The sequence below is a fragment of the Protomyctophum parallelum genome, assembly GCF_964188405.1.
Source record: "Protomyctophum parallelum genome assembly, chromosome: 15".
Taxonomy (NCBI): domain Eukaryota; kingdom Metazoa; phylum Chordata; class Actinopteri; order Myctophiformes; family Myctophidae; genus Protomyctophum; species Protomyctophum parallelum.
In genome coordinates, this window is record NC_139710.1 from 19,702,966 (window position 1) to 19,721,380 (window position 18,415).

The 18,415-nt window shown below is 44.4% G+C and overlaps 1 protein-coding gene across 3 annotated transcripts in view; it reads left to right on the forward strand.

Annotated features, from left to right (window-relative positions):
- Positions 1 to 18,415, forward strand: part of LOC310872498 (septin-2) — a 31,450-nt gene that overhangs the window by 11,156 nt on the left and 1,879 nt on the right. For 2 of the 3 annotated variants that reach the window (XR_014570395.1, XR_014570396.1), the window contains exons 6-12: positions 380 to 514; positions 628 to 745; positions 14,024 to 14,125; positions 14,929 to 15,074; positions 15,255 to 15,338; positions 15,936 to 15,993; positions 18,213 to 18,340. Coding sequence is in view for 1 of the 3 variants with exons in the window: in XM_083784409.1 (XP_083640535.1) it covers positions 380 to 514; positions 628 to 745; positions 14,024 to 14,125; positions 14,929 to 15,074; positions 15,255 to 15,338; positions 15,936 to 15,993; positions 18,213 to 18,278 (709 nt within the window). In the remaining 2 variants the exon portion in view is untranslated. Of the gene's footprint in view, positions 1 to 379; positions 515 to 627; positions 746 to 14,023; positions 14,126 to 14,928; positions 15,075 to 15,254; positions 15,339 to 15,935; positions 15,994 to 18,212; positions 18,358 to 18,415 lie in introns of those variants that run through there. The other variant, XM_083784409.1, reaches the window with a different exon arrangement.

Below are 18,415 nucleotides of genomic sequence, written 5' to 3' on the forward strand. Positions count from 1 at the left end.
TATATTACACATGTGTGTGTGTGTGTGTGTGTGTGTGTGTGTGTGTGTGTGTGTGTGTGTGTGTGTGTACACTGTATATAGATGTGTAGAGAGAGAAAAGTGGAAAGTGCTGGGCGCCTAGATAATGACTCTTACTGTGCCTAGTGGCCCTGAAGGAAGTTATTAGTGGAAGTGGTTCAGATGTCTGATGGATTAGCTATATCCCATACTGTGAATGAGCATCACTCTCACGTCCCCTTGACCCTTTTCCTTAGATCGTTATTAAACCATCATAGACCTCATCATTGCTTGTTGTAAATACTGTTTAATAGACAGTTGCTTTATGTGAGATCTAGAGTTTTACAGCTGCCACTGTGTTTGTTGCTGCTTCTGATCTCAGCTTCAAAACCATCATCCAGTACATTGACAACCAGTTTGAACGGTACCTCCACGACGAGAGCGGCCTGAACCGGAGACATATAGTGGACAACAGGGTGCACTGCTGCTTCTACTTCATCTCTCCTTTTGGACATGGGTAAATACACTAAATACACACATTCTTGACGACACCTTTTTGACAGTAGCTCCTCTGTCCTGTGTGACAGATTTGACAGTTTCTTTCTTCTCTTTTGTTTTCCTCCCTACCAGTCTAAAGCCTCTGGATGTGGAGTTCATGAAAGCCATCCACAGCAAGGTGAACATAGTACCTGTCATAGCCAAGGCTGACACCCTGACGCTGAAGGAGAGGGATCGTCTCAAGAGGAGGGTGGGTTGGAGTCACACACTCACACCACACTCTTAACTGAAGAGAGACAGCTCGCCCCCCCCTGTATGGTCTCAGGGGGTCTTTCAGACCACTAACTCTCATTAGGTAGAACTTGAAACTTGTAACAAAGCCACAACGGGAATGTCTGTGCACTTGTTGCCAGGACATGAGGAGCATCAGAGCTCCCTTGTTATGGGTTGTTTGTCTCCCATTGCGGCTGTATGGTTTAGCAATTACAATTATGAACAGCAGAATAATAATGCTAATAATAGCAAAGTAACTTGTTTGGCACACTGTATCACAGGCAACTAGTGCAAGTCGGACATCCGTGCATTTGTGCACACATTTGCCTCCACTGGGGGGGTGTGTGTGTGTGTGTGTGTGTGCGCGTGTTTGTGTGTGTGCGTGCGCATGCAGAGGTGTGTACTTGCATGATGTTTTGACGATGCAGCCAGCTTGCCTCTGGACAATGAAAGATCCGCATAGAGTGCCAGGGAGGAAGATATAAGAAAGAGTGGGAAGGACTGAGGTAGAAAGACAGCGGTTTTTGTGTACGTGTGTGTGTATGTCTAGAGAGAGAGAGAGAGAGAGAACATTGCGTCCAGTCTCACTCATTTCCAGATGCTTCCTATTGGAACAGACCCAGGTGTCTGCCTGCCTGCACGCTCCACAGTTTCCTGCTGTCCAGTGCTGTGGGAAGAGAGACAGCAGTGTGATATAAGACACACACACACACACACACCTCTGGAGAGGTGTGGTATGTTCCGCTGATAACCTTAACCATACACAACAGAGAAAGGCTGAGCTAATAGGATATCCTCCTTCTGTGATAAACTCTTCTCTTGAACATCCCGCTGCTCTGCTCTGCTCTGCTCTTTAATGGACCCTGACGCTATGATTTATAAAATAATAAACCCTTTTATTCATGCTACTTTTCATACCAAGAAATGCAACTCAAATGGCCTCATAGTCATAAAATGCACATTTAACATAAGTTGACAATCTGCTGAGAGTAGCAGAAGTGAGGGTGGGGCAGGTTAGGTCAAACCAATGCTAGCCCTAATGATGGAGATTTGTCTGTTAATTAGCCCAAATCCTCACAGGAGGAAGTGGTTTTCACTTGAGCATCACAGCCTCGGTTGAGTAATGTATCAACAGTTGAAAACAGTATTTTAGGCTTATGATTGTTCTATGTGATTATATTGGATAGATTAGGTCTCATTTTGTGTAAAATGTCTGGGTTTCCAAGGCTACCTTTTGTGTAACCTGGTTACACAAAATATATTTTAGCAATTTCTGTCTAGTCTACACAATATTTTGAGATTACCTCTATAATTCTTCCCCCTCCTGGCATATGTTTCTTTACAACACATCTACACACACACATTTAGCTTTCAGAAGTGAAACAGTATCAAGATATTTAGTCACTTCTCTATATTTTATTGTGTGTGAGTGTGACTCAGTTTGAGTGTGTTAATTGGGACTAGACATTTGTGTGATCAAATGTGGATCATGCTTCTGCAGATAACAGACGGGGGCCAGTTAGATAAGCCGAACAAGACCGTGTTTGTGTGTGTTGATAGAATCCTCTGAGTGTGAGATATTTTGTAGTCCATGTCATGGATATCTGTCTGGGCCCTTTGGCAATCTGTAGGGCCTAGACCCTTAGCAACATGTGTAAACACAAACATTGAAGACAAAAGTGAGGACGCAAATTGTGATTGGCCGGCGTGATTGGGTGGTAGATGTGCCATTGGTTGAGAATGAGATGATGTATGACCACATATGATGATATGCCCCTCACTTCACACGGGTGTGATTTTTGAGGGCCGCTAGCCCCTCCTATAAGCAGCTATAGTGTTTAATGTTTGTGTTTAAAAATGCCATTGACAATGAATGGAGAATTTACATTGTATGTGTCTGAGCAAATCGGCTGGGTAAGTCGGTGGGAACCCTTGGCCAATAAGGGACCACCATTCTTGTTGATGATGTATGATGATTCGAGTGCCCCTCACTTCACACGAGTGTGATTTGTTTTGTTTTGAAATGCCACAATTGAAACAACTGTTTGCATTTTGGCTTAAATTATAGTGAGCAGGATTCCCAAACATACATAATCCTCAAAATAAGATATCTTTATTCAGCTATAGTGTAGAGTCTTGTCCTAACACAAACATTAAATGACATTGATAATAAATGGAGAATTTACGTCTTATGTGGACGAGCAAATCGGCTATTTTGTCCTGACGTTTGTGTCACCTTAACACAAAATTTTATGGAGCGCCATAAGAGCTTCATATGGGTGTGATTCTTAAAATAATCATTACTTACGCTTTGCGTTCAGTTTATTTATTAAGTTTCAGTTTCCTAATAATCTTATTCCTGATTACAGTATTCAGAAAAATAATCAGGATTATCTAGTCGTTATCGTGCATCCTAGTATTTTCCTGATACCAGTACCAGCATCTATACTGTATGCACCTCCTGCAATAAGCCAGATTTAATGACATTACTCCTCACAGTGGGAGTTGGCAGCATAATGGTAATAGGTTTTTAAACCATTTCCTGGAAGAGGAACATCACAGGCTGTCTGTGTTCACATTCCCACAGGGAGAGTACAAGGCAATGCCACATAACTAAATGGTATGTGGAGCATTTTCTTGTAAGTCCATGATGTGGTGCTCTACGTCTGAGACTTTTTGGGTTACGAACTATAGGGTAACACAGAACCCGAAACGTTCCAGAACCCGTGAAGATGTGTGATGCTGTTTTGCTTATGTTTCCATTACTTTCCAAACTTTGTGTAGAACCGAAGTAGCCAATTTGCTCGTCTACATATGATGTAAATTCTCCATTCATTGTCGATGGCATTTAATGTTTGTGTTAGGACAAAAATCTACACTATAGCTCAATATAGGATAAGAAAAAAAGAGTGAGCTCGTGCTTGTACTGTATGTTTGTTTCCCGTGGAATCGGCAACAAACGCATGCGTGGGCACGCAAACACACACACGATTGTGAGTCCAAGCATGAGCCTTCTATTGTCGTCTATAAGCCAGGCAGAACTAAACAGTGATTTTAAGATATGTTGTTGAAGTAATGCTTCCTATATCAACAGTTGAGTTGAATCTGTTGTGTACTATACTGCTTTTCAACACAAAAATGTAAAGAATGCAAAAGTTACTTTCCTTTAGTAACTAATTACTTTTACAATTTTAATTGGCTATTTGAGAGCAGTAACTATACCGGTAGCTAATGCCAAATACCGCTATTGGAATTGTGATGGAAAATATATTCATATATCTTTTACACATTTTCCAATATGATTTACAAGCTCACAGTCACAACATGTTGCATTTTCACTGACCTACAAGCTCTAAACATGACATGTTTCTATAATTGAAGTGATTAAAACCAGGAAAACACAATGCTTGCATGCTGTATTGTGATATTATACCAGATGACATCTAGTCTGATATCATAATTATCTATATACTATAGTGCCCTACCCTACATGATCATCATGACCTTTTCCGAGCGTTAACTCTTCCACCCTCAACCCACTGACCTGTCAGCCTCTCTTCTGACCAGAGCTCAGCCTGCTCACCACTCCTCCCGGCATGGCCAGCCTCAGACCCACTGCCCCGCCTCTCATTCAGCCCTGGGAGACATGGGGGGCTGGCATGCCGGAGCTCTGCTCTACACACTAACACACTTTTGCTATGCTCCACCTGAAGGCTGAGGCTCACACGGCCAGTTTGTATAAAAGCACTGAGCCAGGGTGTTACGTTAAAGTCATGGTCACACTCACACAGTAGGCATTCAGGACACAATTCCACTCTGCATGTTTCTCTGCGAGTATCATAAGGCTCGAGATCCGCTAGGGTTCTTAACCTTCTACATAACAACACATAAGTCACTCCAGCACCAGTGGATGTAATACCTTCTCTTGTCAGCTCAACTGTACTCTGTATATTAGTGGTGTTTTTGTGTCGTGACCTTCCAAGAACTTGTTGAGGGTTCCTGTGGTCCTTAAGATGAACAAAACCGTTTCCTGTTGCCATTGGCCCCTCCACCCCGAACTACAGAGAAAGCCCTTGACTGTATTTCCCCCCCGCAAGCCAAATGCCTACTCTGCTCCGTTGTTTCTAGAACATGTACTTTTTTTACTTCAGAATTTTTAAGGGTGTTTTCATGGGCAGTGGTGGAATGGGTGAAAGAGGGACAGGAGACACACTGTGATAGCATCACTCAGATCTTTTCCTCTTTCCTGCTCAACCGTCCAAAACTACGATCTGTCCAATAGGATTGCTTCCCATGCTCCACTAAGTCTTCTCTTAACAGAGATTTCCCAGTGTCTACTAACAAGCAATTAGTGCTAGGAGTTCAACAACATTGTACGCGCACATACACACCACATAAGGCTAATACTGCCTATATGCAGCAGTACATCACCAAACACAAAAGCGCAGACAATAAATGTTGCATGTGTCTACAAAACTGGTACACAACATAGTGGAAAAATCTGAGACAAGGCTATATAATCCTGGATGGGCCATTATTGTCAGGACATAATTCAGCCCATCGGCAACAAATTGAGATTCCCAAAGGACGACAAATTATTTAAAATTGGGTGTATTGGGAGGATTTCACCAGCTTTTGTCTCATTATCCAACGTTTTTTTTAAATCGGCAGTGGTCCGAGGAATGATTTAATCATGCTGCATTGCACTGCTTGTTGAGATTTAAACCAAGCGGTCCTCAGGAGTACGTGCCTTGCCCCTGCCGCACAATGACATCCAGCTACTGGGTGGTGGACACCAATACATCAAATTAAGTCAGTAATGACAAAGCCTGGCGATCCTAATGTTTTTACCCCAATATTTATTAGTTTTATTCTGTTCTTTGCCCAGTACTTTCTCACCATCGTGTAAGCCTACTGTATTATTTGTCTCCAGTAAATTAGTCGTCTCCCCCCCCCCCCCCCCCCCCCTGGATCAACACGGCCCGTTCTCTTCTTGTATTATTAGGGGGAAACAGCTTGTAGAGAACAATATAAGTTTCCTGCAATGTGTCAAGACTATTCCACCAACAAGACGCAGCCCACTGCCCCTCAGAGTACACGTACAGGGCCTTATGCACAAAGTGAACAGACCTCCTCCCTCCCTAGATCCTGCCCCTCTCTCTCTGACTTTTTGACTTTTTTGTCCCCTTTGGTTCTACCTCCCTCTGTGCTATACGCTGTACGCTTTGTTTCATCACTCTCTTTCCTGGCATTACCTCCCTCTCCCTTTTGTATTGTGTACCCTTCGACTTGTTCTTTATAAATCTCTCTCTAATGCCAATTTCCTTCGCCGAGGTCACAGCGGTCTGTAACTCATAAGTTGTCCTGAGCAGTATATATTGGAGGAGTTGATCCTCTCAGTCTGAGACCTGGCAGTCATATCCTGTGTGGGGCTTTAGTCACAAACCAAGGCTGCTGCTTGTTTTCTGTCTCAAAGGGCAGCACGGAGACGGGAGCTGGTTTGAACTGGACTGCCGACTGAGAGATGACTGAAAAACAGGGATACCTACAGTAATTGTGACCCTTCCATCACTACAGCTGTAAAACAAAAAAACTAAATATTAAATATGTTATTAATATGTTATTTCATTTGTTTGATTGCGACTTTCTGGCCACATTCACCGCTATTGATGCAGAAATACAGTTCTACACCGTAGCCAATTCAGCCGCTAAACGCCAATGCCGTAGATCTACAGCTTATGGTCCTATAGTGGTTCATGATAGCTCGCCATTGTAATGCTACATACATTAGCATTAGGTTGCTAGGCAATGAAGTAAACAGAAAATGTACAGTACGCAAGATGGCCTTTATCTCAGATTCCTTTACCAGATTGCGCCGCTGATCAAAACTAGCTTTAGTTAAAGGAGAATTCCATACTAAAAGGCTTTCTTACCTTTCTTTGTAGTTGTTACGTCCCCATCAAAGAGGTCCAGGTGTTATTTTGTGCAAAAGCTCCTTATTGGCTATTTCCCCTACCATAAGCCCTAAATGAATTGCATTGAATTGAATGGGATGTATGGGGTGTTGTGCTAATTCGCTTATTTCCATCGCTCAAAATTATATCTTTTTTGTATATATCCTCTCTTCATAATGTAAATAATAACCCAAGCGGCACACTTTACTACTTATTTCGATGGAAATAAGCGAATTAGAACAACACCCCATACATCCCATTCAATTCAATGCAATTCATTTAGGACTTATGGTAGGAGAAATAGCCAATAAGGAGCATTTGCACAAAATAACACCTGGACCTCTTTGATGGGGACGTAACAACTACAAAGAAAGGTAAGAAAGCCTTTTAATATGGCATTCTCCTTTAATGGTCTATAACCGAAGTAGTGATCACGGTAACACTATTGCTAACATTAGCTGTTTCTTCTTCTCTGGGAGGCCGGGAGACCGGATATAAATGAGTCATTTCCGCTAGCAGAAGCTAACTACCTCCAATGACCACTAGGCGGCAGTTAAAGAGATTAGCTGGCAGTGAATGTTAAGGGACTACACTTGACATTTCACTCCAAAACAAATCATAATAAAATGAGCAACTAGCTACTGGCAGAACTTCACATAATAAATCATCTCATTAAACCCTCAGAAATAACAGGAGAGTGCTCCCAGCAGCCAAGCAGCTGAAGTGCTGCCCACCCCCAAACCCCTCCCAGCACCCTCCCCCCACCTCCACCGTATGCTCCTTGTGTGATTTAATGCGTGACCCTCCTGCTGCAGGCCTCTCCCCTAAGTCAGGGGTCAGAGAGGCCTAGAGAACCCAACTACCCCTCCGTTCTCGCAAACAAGGCTGAGCGTAGCGGACAATAGGTCAGTCGTAGTCGCACACACACACACACACACTCGCGCGTGTGCCTTCCTTCTCTCCTCTTCTTCCTCCCCTCGTTGTCCTCTCCTTGGCATCTCCTTCTTCGTTTCCCTCTCCCAAGTATCTCCTCTATCCTTTCCCTCGAGTCTCCACTCTCCCTGTCTTCCCTGGACACTCCGACCTACCGCCATCCCACCCCATGCCGTCATAGCTCTCCCCCTGTGTCCCCCTCTAACTTCCCCACCAACAGAGTGCTGTTTGCCTCCTCCGGGCGGCTGCCATATTTCACCCTGGCAGCCACGCTGTCACGGTTTTTCCCGTCATTGTCTCCAGCCAAGCGCAGACTCTCCCAGGCACTCCTGGGCCGCGCTCCTGCTCTGTGAACCAGCTCCACAGCCCCGTTGGGAAACATTAAGATCGCTTGCTGGCCCGGTCGCACCAGTGTTAACTTGTCACCAGGCTCTCTTCCCTGAATAGCTACAGTATCACACAGTAGAGGTGTGACACCGTATGTACACGCTGGTGGGGGCTTGAATGTCAAATCAGGCAGCCGCAGTGAAGGGAAATTATGATGTGGCCATTGATTTAAATGTGTGGCAACTTTGATGTTGACCTCTTCGTTCCCTCTGTAAATGTGTTTCTCTGTTCTGCTGGTTTGTGAAGCCTACAGTGTCGCTGGCCGCATGAATACTGGCCAACATCCAGTACTAAAGGTTGAGGGCCTATTACCTCATCTTTACCTCATCGGTTACGTCTGCTCCTGTGTCGTACGTCCTGTGTGTGTGTGTGTGTGTGGTGTGTGTGTGTGTGTGTGTGTGTGTGTGTGTGTGTGTGTGTGTGTGTGTGTGTGTTCGTTCCTGTTCAGTTCGTGCCAGCTTTCCTGCCAGTGTCTGAAACACGGGGACGTATTTATTTTTTTGGCCTCCTGCAGTCATTGTGCTAGAGCATTGCACCACGCTTCTGCACATTTTGAAAACAATAAGTATGTGTTTCCCCTCATAGAATGAGCCCCTCTACTGCACACAATCACCTCCTCAAGTGAATGAGGTATAAGCCAATTACACTTGGAAAACAGTAGGTTTCCTTTGCTGTAGTCTATACTCAAGGGACATTTCTCAAGCCTGTGTCACGCCAATCGGAGAACCCATCGTCAAGAAATGGACAAACAGCACCCTCTTTTCCTTTCTCGAGAGACTAGTGTCACGCCAACCCATTAACTGTGTGTGTGCGCACATGCATGTGCTTGTGTTTATGGGGTCCTGCAAAGTGCTTTGTTGATCAGACCAAGCCCCTCATTGCTGGTCAAAACTCCTGAACTCATACTTTGTCTTTTGCAAAGGCAGCTTACACAAGATTACACGAATCCCCACATTGTTCCTCTCTACACACTCTTTGATCAGCAAGAGAGAGATTTGGGTGGTCTTGAAAGTACTGTAATACTCAGTCCAGACTCCAGACAGAGGGAGGGTGGGGGATCTCTCATTCATATGACGCCGACCTACTTGTTACCATGGTTATAGTGGTTGCCCATGCTCTTCCCATCGGGGCCTCCTGTAACAACACAAAAATCCAGCTGTTATGGCTCAGTCCAGACAGTCCATTCACGGCTCAGTTTGTGTTTGTGTGTGTGCGTGCACTGTACACGCGCACATGCACATTGGTTGGTTTTAGTGATGTTGGTAACGATTAGTTCAAGTTGAGTTGACGATTAGGTGACGTGCACCATTTAGTGTGCAACATCTTCTGTTCTCTGATCCAATTGGAAGGAGCCGCTGTCCACACGGTGTAATGTCAGTAGTACTTCCTACTCCATAGTGTCTATGTATGTTGTGTTGGCTTTATGCAGGCGTTGTAGTGTGTACCAGGTATGTGATTGTGTCGGGAATATTTGTAGAACGTATGGTACAGTATATTAAGTATGATACATGTATTTGCCACATATTTAATCCTGGTACTGCTTCTTAAATGTTCTTGTTCCAGGGGGTCTTTAGCCAGGCACATACACTCTGCCTCCCCAGACTGACTGAATTCCCTCTCTGGCAATCCCCCCCTACCTCCTAAATCTACAAAGCTCCATAAAAGACGCACGCACGCGTGGGCAGTGGGCACACACACGGGTACACGCACACATTTATACCAGAAAGGGTTTGTGTGTGTGTGTGTGTGTGTGTGTGTGTGTGTGTGTGTGCGCGTGTGTGCATACCGGTATGCGAGTGTTTTTCTGTGCCCTCCTGGCATTTGGCATTTGAGTGTGTGCATGTGCATGCTTTTGTGCACCCATGCATGTGTGTGTTTGTGTTAGGAGCCTGGTGCAGGGGCCTAATTCCCTCTGCCCCACCCTCAGATGAAGTATTGTCGGGGCTTCCTCGCTCAGAGCCTCAGACACCCTGCAGGCGAGAGAACGAGAGAGACAGACTGTCCAAAGACATATCCTGGCAAGAGAGAAGCATTTGTTCTGGTCTGACCTCAACGTTTGCAAACTAAGTTTGGGGAACCACCGTTGTTGGGTTCTTTTTTGGGGGGTGGGGGTGGAGGGGGGTGATTGTCCCCAATGTGCAGGAGTCAGTATTTTTCTTTTCATGTTGCCAGAACTCTGCTCTTTGTTTAGTAAATCTGAGCGGTTGTACGATCTCGCCAAAGCTAATCAAATATATTGACCCCTAACAGTAAAGACCAGTCCACACCAATGATTCCAACACAACTCCTTGCGACATCCAACCATTATCCCAAATGGTAGTTTCTTTGGTGTAGACTGTTGTTAAAGGAGAATTCCGGATCAGCACTGTTCTTACCACAATCTGACGTTGTGTCCAACAACCAATGGTAGAAGTGGGGAAAAACATCCATCTAGAATGCACTGGAGCTCAGAGCATGCGCGCTGGGTCCTACGCTCGTTAGGCCGGCCTGGGTCAAAACCTGCATTAGGAGCCTAGGTGCCTGGCCACTAGGCCGGCCTGGGTCAAAACCTGCATTAGGAGCCTAGGTGCCTGGCCACTAGGCCGGCCTGGGTCAAAACCTGCATTAGGAGCCTAGGTGCCTGGCCACTAGGCCGGCCTGGGTCAAAACCTACATACTTCATTGCAAAATCAACCCTAACTGGGCTGACCAGAGGCCCCGCCTTAGCACACATTTTACGCCCTACCCGACCCGAAAACGTTTAAAAAAAGGTCCATACATGGGCATTCCCAGACCTGTTGTTTCAGCGCGACCTCACCCCGTTGTTTCTGCGCTTCTCGCCCTCAGGGCGTCTTACTGGTGTAGATGAGTTGATAGTTTATGTTACAATGCATTATTATCAAATATGAACACATGATAATTACTTGATATGATATTGTGATATCGATATACGGTAGGTGTGGGTCATGTAAAATAGCCTGGTTGGACACTGATCTCTTAACGACTTAAGTCCTATATACTTTATCATACTGTATGACGAATGGCAAAAATAGCCGATAAAAATTAAAGATATTTTTAAAGATAAGAATACCCAAATAAGGACGCCAGGGTCAGTGTGGTTAAAAAGAGTGAGAACCCTGTCTTCCTCTCAATCAGAGTCTGATTAGAGTTTAGGGATGCTGTTTGATTGTTTCTTTTTCATTGTTGATTTCCTCTGAAGGCTCTGGTACATATTTCCACTTCCAAGTATTGTTCCCTGGTAGAATCATAGTTTCACGTGTGCACGCCGTGGCTGACCAGAAGAGACCAGAAGAAGGCTCCGCTGTGTCAAATTGACACCTGAACGGGCATTGCCATAATTGTGCGTGTGCATTATTGCACACAGATTACTATGTGGCTTGTGTAATCCCGTCTTGCATTTGTTTTCTCCGTGCCGATTGTTTGTCAGCTATTTGTTTGCTTCAGAAGGTGTTTGTCTGAGGTTAAATTCTCATCGCTTTGTGGGTGTTTTCTTTCTGTTTTTTAGCTGTACTGATATTTCCGTGGCTTTTCTTGTAAGAGATTGAGCAAACACGTGAAAATATTATTCCCCGCTACGAGGTTGACGTGTTGATATGTCTGATCCCCTGTAATGATGGGTTTATACACGGCTTCGTTGCGGTCGCAAGTTTTGGTGAAGACCCTACTGTGTAATTTCCCGCAAAAGTGCTTAGCAATGTCTCCCATGACTTTTCCCTGGGCAATTAAAGCTATGTATAGACATGCAGGTATGCTATATTTGTCTGGTATGGTCACACAGCCAGTCTGAAGAATATGGCCACACAATGTGGAAATATGTGTCAAGAATGATTCAGCAACGCTTTGTCCAATTTGCCCGCTTATTTTAACTGGACAACATCGGCCTACGTCCACTCCCATACTTATCATTACTGTTAAACTTGAGGTAAAACGTTCCACAAACAATGCGTCATTTTTGATCACGTAGGCCAGCAGGCGAAGACAATAAGTCTTTGGCTTCCTATTCTAATTAATAGTGAGGCATAGTCCTGGATGGCATTGTTTGGCTTAGGCTCTGATATCACTAAGCAGACCTGGGCAGCCAACCATAACAGTGCAGAAAGAGAGAGAGGAGAGAGGGGTGTGGGGGGTATTACAGTCCAACAGGATGGTCATAAAATCAAAATGGCTACCTCTGCCAACATCTCTGTGCCAATGAAAATACACAAGTACAAGGAGAAGAAAGAGAGACTTGCGCAGCACAATCAGGGGCCTACGTTATTTACACAATCAGCAGGAGACAAGTGGGATTTGGAGAAGGCAATGATTCTGACATCTGATCATCTCTTGAGAGGTCGTGATTATAGGTGGCAGGCTGTAGTAAACACACGTTAGCGTCCACGGTAATCCAGGCAAATAGACATTAGCAGCTTTTGGCTTTAGCGAGGTCTGGAAAAGCATGATGGCAGAAAACGGCCTGCTTGCTTGTGCCATGACCAGATGTAGTTTCTGGATGTCTAATGGTGGATTGCATTGGCACACACACACACACACACACACACACACACACACACACACACACACACACACACACACACACACACACACACATTGTACTGACATTGTGTTAGACAATCCTAGCCTTGACGCAAAAGTGTAAGGTAATTTCCTGCATTGGTTGCTTAAGTTCTTACATTTTTCTTCCAGTTTGTTCCTTAATCTTCGGGTGTTTAAAGCTGCTTTTGTTGTTCTTTTTTCAGTCCATTGTGTGAAATATATGTTTATTTTCCCATGTTTCCCCAAATTCTCTAGTGATGTTTATGTTGGAAGGGTCAGTAAAATAAGTGTGTGTGCGTGTGCACGCGAGTCTTTGCCTTTTTGTGAGTGTGTGTGTGTGTGTGTACTATATGTGTCAATGTACGTGCACGCACTTTAGCGAAACGGACAGAAGGTCTGGTCCTGTGTTATGCTCGCTCTCCTCGGAGTCCTGCAAAGTCTGTTTGTTTTTAGATCTGCCCCGCAACAATACCCTACTCTCTCCACACACACACTATCTCACACACAGTGTGCGCTCGGTGGCTCGCTGAGAAAACAACAGGCAGCCATAACAAGGCCCATAACTGTGGCCCAGGCCACTCTATAGGAAAACCTGCTCTCACTTCCCAGGCTCCTGGCTGACTCACCACTGTCCTTTATAGATGACATGAAAGTCCCCAAAATGTCAGGGAAACAACGCTTGACATTTTTTGGCGCAGTTACATAAGGCTACATTGTGTCTTTGTGTGAATTCGAAAATTGGGCTCTCACAAAAAAACAAAGAAAGAATGTACCTTTGATGTTTGGAATAATAAATATTCACATCTGTCCCCTGTATACCGGCAAAGAAAGCGCCTTTGTTTCAGGTTGTTTCTTCACCGGTAGCCTACTGAAAGGATTAAGGGTGATACATTTGCTTATACATCCTTTATAGGATCAGGATGCATGGAAATAAGCATGTACTGTATACACACACACACACACTGCCTTGCCTCTCCACGTGAACTCCTCTTTCATGTCTCCCCCAATGGGGCACTTTAATTAAATGTACTGTATGAGTGCTGTAGAAACAGTTCTGCCCTGTTAGTCTACTCTAAGTAATATCCCCTTTAGGATTTGGCTTTCTTTTAGGGTCAGAGCTGCAGTACTATTATGCAGCTACAAAGTGTATGGAATGAGTGTTCGTATTTCTTCAGTGGTTTTGCTCCAAAAAGAAAATCAACATTGCCTTTTTAGAACATGAACCCCATATACTCAAATACTGTTCCCCTTTCCTCGACTGTTATCAGAGCATCGCTGAAACCCATTTTTGGGTCAGACCCTGTTCTACATTCATATTTCCACTCTTGAGTATGAGTTGCGCAGTTTGGCCAGTGTTTTGACCCCTGAACACAAACAGTGTGGAGATGTCAGGAGGTCATGTTGGGTCCGTGACCCCCTTTGGCTCACCCTGTGTTTCCATCTTGTAGGTCCTGGATGAGATCGCAGAACACGGGATCAAAATTTACCAGCTCCCTGATGCAGACTCTGACGAGGATGAGGAGTTCAAGGAGCAGACCAGAGTCCTCAAGGTGAGAGAGCTGCATAACTGGTTAAACACAGCTGTGCCCCTTTTTCTGAAAGGAGAATGGGCAGTCCACTAATAGTTGTTCTGTATTGTGATGGAGCTCAGAGAGATAGCATAGCTGATCTCATTAGTTAGTGTACAGTATGTGCATATGTTTGTACTTTATATGTCACTCTGTCTGCAATGACACCCAGTATCATCATCTGATCATCATACATTATTCTCTAACTAAACATCTGGCTTATGGTGCAATTTAATTGAGTGGACAAACGTTAAGATCTGCGACAAGCCATATGGCTCAACTGTATTTTGTTTAAGCAATATTATACGAGAGGGTGTTCTTTATCGTCATTATTGCCTGCCTGCGATACTGGGCCCACAGGGCGAGTTCTGAAAGGCAGCTCAGAAGTGTATTAATGACGATAAAGAGCACCCTCTCGTGTAATATTGCAATTATACAACAGTTACCCTTAAGATAGTCGCTAAAATAAATCATATTTCTTTAATGACAGATGTAGCCACTACGACCACAAATGCTCCAAGAAACTCACTAGCCTAGCAACCCAGTCTGCTGAGCTCTGGGAAAACAGAGCAGCTGATGGCTTTATTTCCATTAGGTGTTCCTATACTGTCGTTTAAGCACGGCTAGAATGCCTGTTTCAACCAATCCGATTGCTTCCTCGAAACGACCTGTTGTATAATAAATATTTGATAACAATGTCAGGGTATAATTCAATTTATAATATGCTGTTGCTTCCTCATGACATCTGGCGTGTGATTCCCGATGCTTTATCTCCCCCCGCCCAGGCCAGCATTCCGTTTGCCGTGATCGGCTCCAACCAGCTGATTGAGGTGAAGGGGAAGAAGATCCGTGGCCGTCTGTACCCCTGGGGGGTGGTCGAGGTGGAGAACCCAGAGCACAATGACTTTCTCAAGCTACGAACCATGCTTGTGTGAGTCTGTGTTGGAGTGTTTAGAGCTATATCTAACTACATCTTTTTGACTGGATTAGTTGTAGTTTTAGCCTTCAGTCCAGGCCAGCTCTCCATTTGGTTTTGGAGAAGCTCTACTGCCTCCTAGAGTGAAATAATGGTATAGCATCTTTCTTTGTCTTTCCTTCTTTTTTTTTGCAGGACCCACATGCAGGACCTACAGGAGGTAACGCAGGACCTGCACTATGAGAACTTCCGCTCGGAGAGACTCAAGAGGGCTGGCAGGTGAGAAGGTTTTGGCCAAATGGCTACTCCGTTGCTTTGTTTCAACCATAGACTGTAAAAAGAATATGGACAAAGCGTTCTCCGGGTCTGATATGTAAATCGCCATCTTTCTAGATCCGTTTGGGCCCAGCTGGCCATTGGCTGGCCCAGACAACGAGGCGGGACTTCCCCCCTTCTTCTTCGTTGGTTTTTATTTTGACTCGAACGGGGGGTGGATCCCGATCATAGACTGTAACGGTAGCCACGCCCCTCAGAACATACTCGACTTTATGGTTTTTTTTTTAATAAATGGGACCATAATTTTCCAAAAAGAATATTATGACATGAGAAATGAGACTTTAAACTAGTGACTGGAAGCAGAAAGTATTCATGACCATGTTTATTAAGGTAATACAGTCTAGGTGAAGTTGGGCCCAAATACATGGACCTCTATGGAGCTATGGGGTTTTTTGGGCCCAATAACAGCGCCACAACAGGCCATTATATGAACTTTCAGGAAGTCCCGATTTCCTTAGTGGCTTCACAAAATATCTGTCTGACTGCCCCCCTGGTTTCAACCCGCGTCAGTGAGGTACTGATGTGTTTTTGTCCCCTCAGGGCCGTGGAGGAAGATGTGGTCGACAAGGACCAGATCCTGCTACAGAAAGAGGCTGAGGTGAGAATCTCACACTCACACACACACACACACACACACACACAGACACACAGACACACACACTCAATCATAGGCCCTCATTTATCAATTGAGTGTAAAATCTGCCCAAAATTTGAGTGTAGGTTTCGTAGTACACCCACGTCACCACTGCATTTATAAAGTGATCACAAACAGCTGATCCTTCCTTAATTTCGTTCCGATGTTAATAAATGTGACGGCTGAAATCTATCTTGCACACCCTATGAAATCAAGCCTCGCCCTCGTTTTTGCGACATGAACAACTGCAGCACGACCTTGGAAACCATAGTTACATGACGAAAAAAGTCAATAAAAACGTTTCCCCCGCCTGCCCTGCCCTGCCTTGCCTCACCCCCCCTCTCATACACACACACAGACGCACGCAACTTGCAAGCAACTTGCAAGTTAGTGAACGAAAACCTGAACCTGTGATTCTGTGAAGCATTCATTAAATAACATTGCTCACGTCATTGGAATGAGTTTGGACACGCCTGTGACAAATGCTGTTTTGCAAATAGCTGCATCTCCTCCTCCGCTCCTGTTCTGTCTGTCTCTGTCACTGTCGTGACAGAGACAGAAACCTTATGTGGTACTGGCTCAGGCTGGTTGGGTTAGCCTACCTATAGATCCCCATTTGCGCTGGCTCGGCAGTCACATTTATTGGCATTCGAGCACGTCGGGTTTATCCTTAATTAAAAGGACGAGACGTAACGCGAGATAGACATGGCTGTAGATTGCAGTAGCCTACCCGTTTTGACTATAGCTGCAGCACTACAAATGCCTTCCATGTCATGTCATGGTAGTCTTCCAGGAGGGGGGGGGGCATCTAACTTGCAACATTGTTTTTAATTGCTTGCACACTTGGAAATATCCTACCAATTTCATATGACATGCCATTACAAAATATATTTTTTTCACGTGTATTATTAGTTTTATACGTTTTAGGAGTAAAAACATCTGTTTAGATGCCTGTGACAGCATGTCAGCAGTTCAGACAATGCTGCTCCGCTTGTGTACGACAGAAAAACAGATGGACAAAACGTGATTTTTGTCCTGGCACACGTTCAATTTCAAGGTTTTGCGGAAATGGAAAATTCCAGCGTGCACCCATATTTTGGCGTACGCCGAGTTGATAAATGAGGGCCATAATGTCTATCTTGCTTAGCCTCTTTCTCTTACACACACATGCATCTGTACAAACAGAATAACCCACAGCACAATAAGTATTTTACAGGCAATGCCATGTAAAACTACTTGCCCAAGTTTGCATATAATTTCCTTAGCTCATTTGTAAGTCTCTATTCGTTCGAGTTATTTCCCCCTGTTCACCTCTTTTTTTCACATTGTTTACATCCTGAGTCATGGTGCCTGCCTGCCTGCCTGCCTGCCTGAAATAGTCCACCCCCATTCCCTGGTTGCTCTTGATTGGCCTGTTTGTGTCCGGCCAATGTAAAGCAGCAACAGGGTGGAATGTAATCAGTGCTGTTGGTAAACACAGATGCCAGGACAGGGTGGGTGACGTCAACGTCCTGTTTCGATGGCCTAATGATGGGAATGACCTCAGTAAGGAGTTGAGGACAAAATGCTAGCTGCTGGGATTTGTTTGGGAGATCTATTTCCTTATTCATATCACTTTTTTTGGAAGGCTGGAGATCTTTTTTTCACAATGAATATGCTGTTGTAGTCAATCTGCATTTCTGCTACAAGCAGCTTGGAATAGCAGGGAAGCTTAGTTTCGAGTTCTTTAAAAACAATGTCATTGTTCACCGTAGATGGTCGTCACACTTCACTGCATTTGCCTGAGCGTTTTTTATACACTGAGCGGTTTTTTATACAATAATTACATCAATGGCATTTTTGTTTAAAGTCTAAAGACTTGGAGTGTGTGAAACACTTGAAATTCTTCCCTTAGCCACAAGATGGCAATATTCTATAAAGATAAGGTTCTGTAGTCAAAAACAATTTAAAATATAAATAATTATTAATTTGCATTACAATGCACAAAAGATGCATTCAACTTTACCGATGACATTGCAAAACACTATCACCTTTGGGAGATGTTGGTTGTGCAAGATTAGCAGGGCAAGTTCATTCAGTATTTAGTAGTGTTGTGTGGGCAGAAGTTCCATCTAAAAGTAATATTGATTGCAAGACTCCACTCTAATAATAATAATTCTGTGGTCTGTCCCCCCAATCTGTAGCTGAGGCGCATGCAACAGATGATCGTACAAATGCAAGCACAGATGAAGATGAAGGCGGATGAGTGAGTGAGGGAGGGAGAAGGAGGCGGCTTTTCTGACTGGCTCCCACTCAGCCTTCTCTGGACCCATCCTTCCCAGCTAAATGTCTGCTTCCCCTGCACACCGTCAAAATTCTGAGTTTTCATTTAACTCTGCTAATGTAC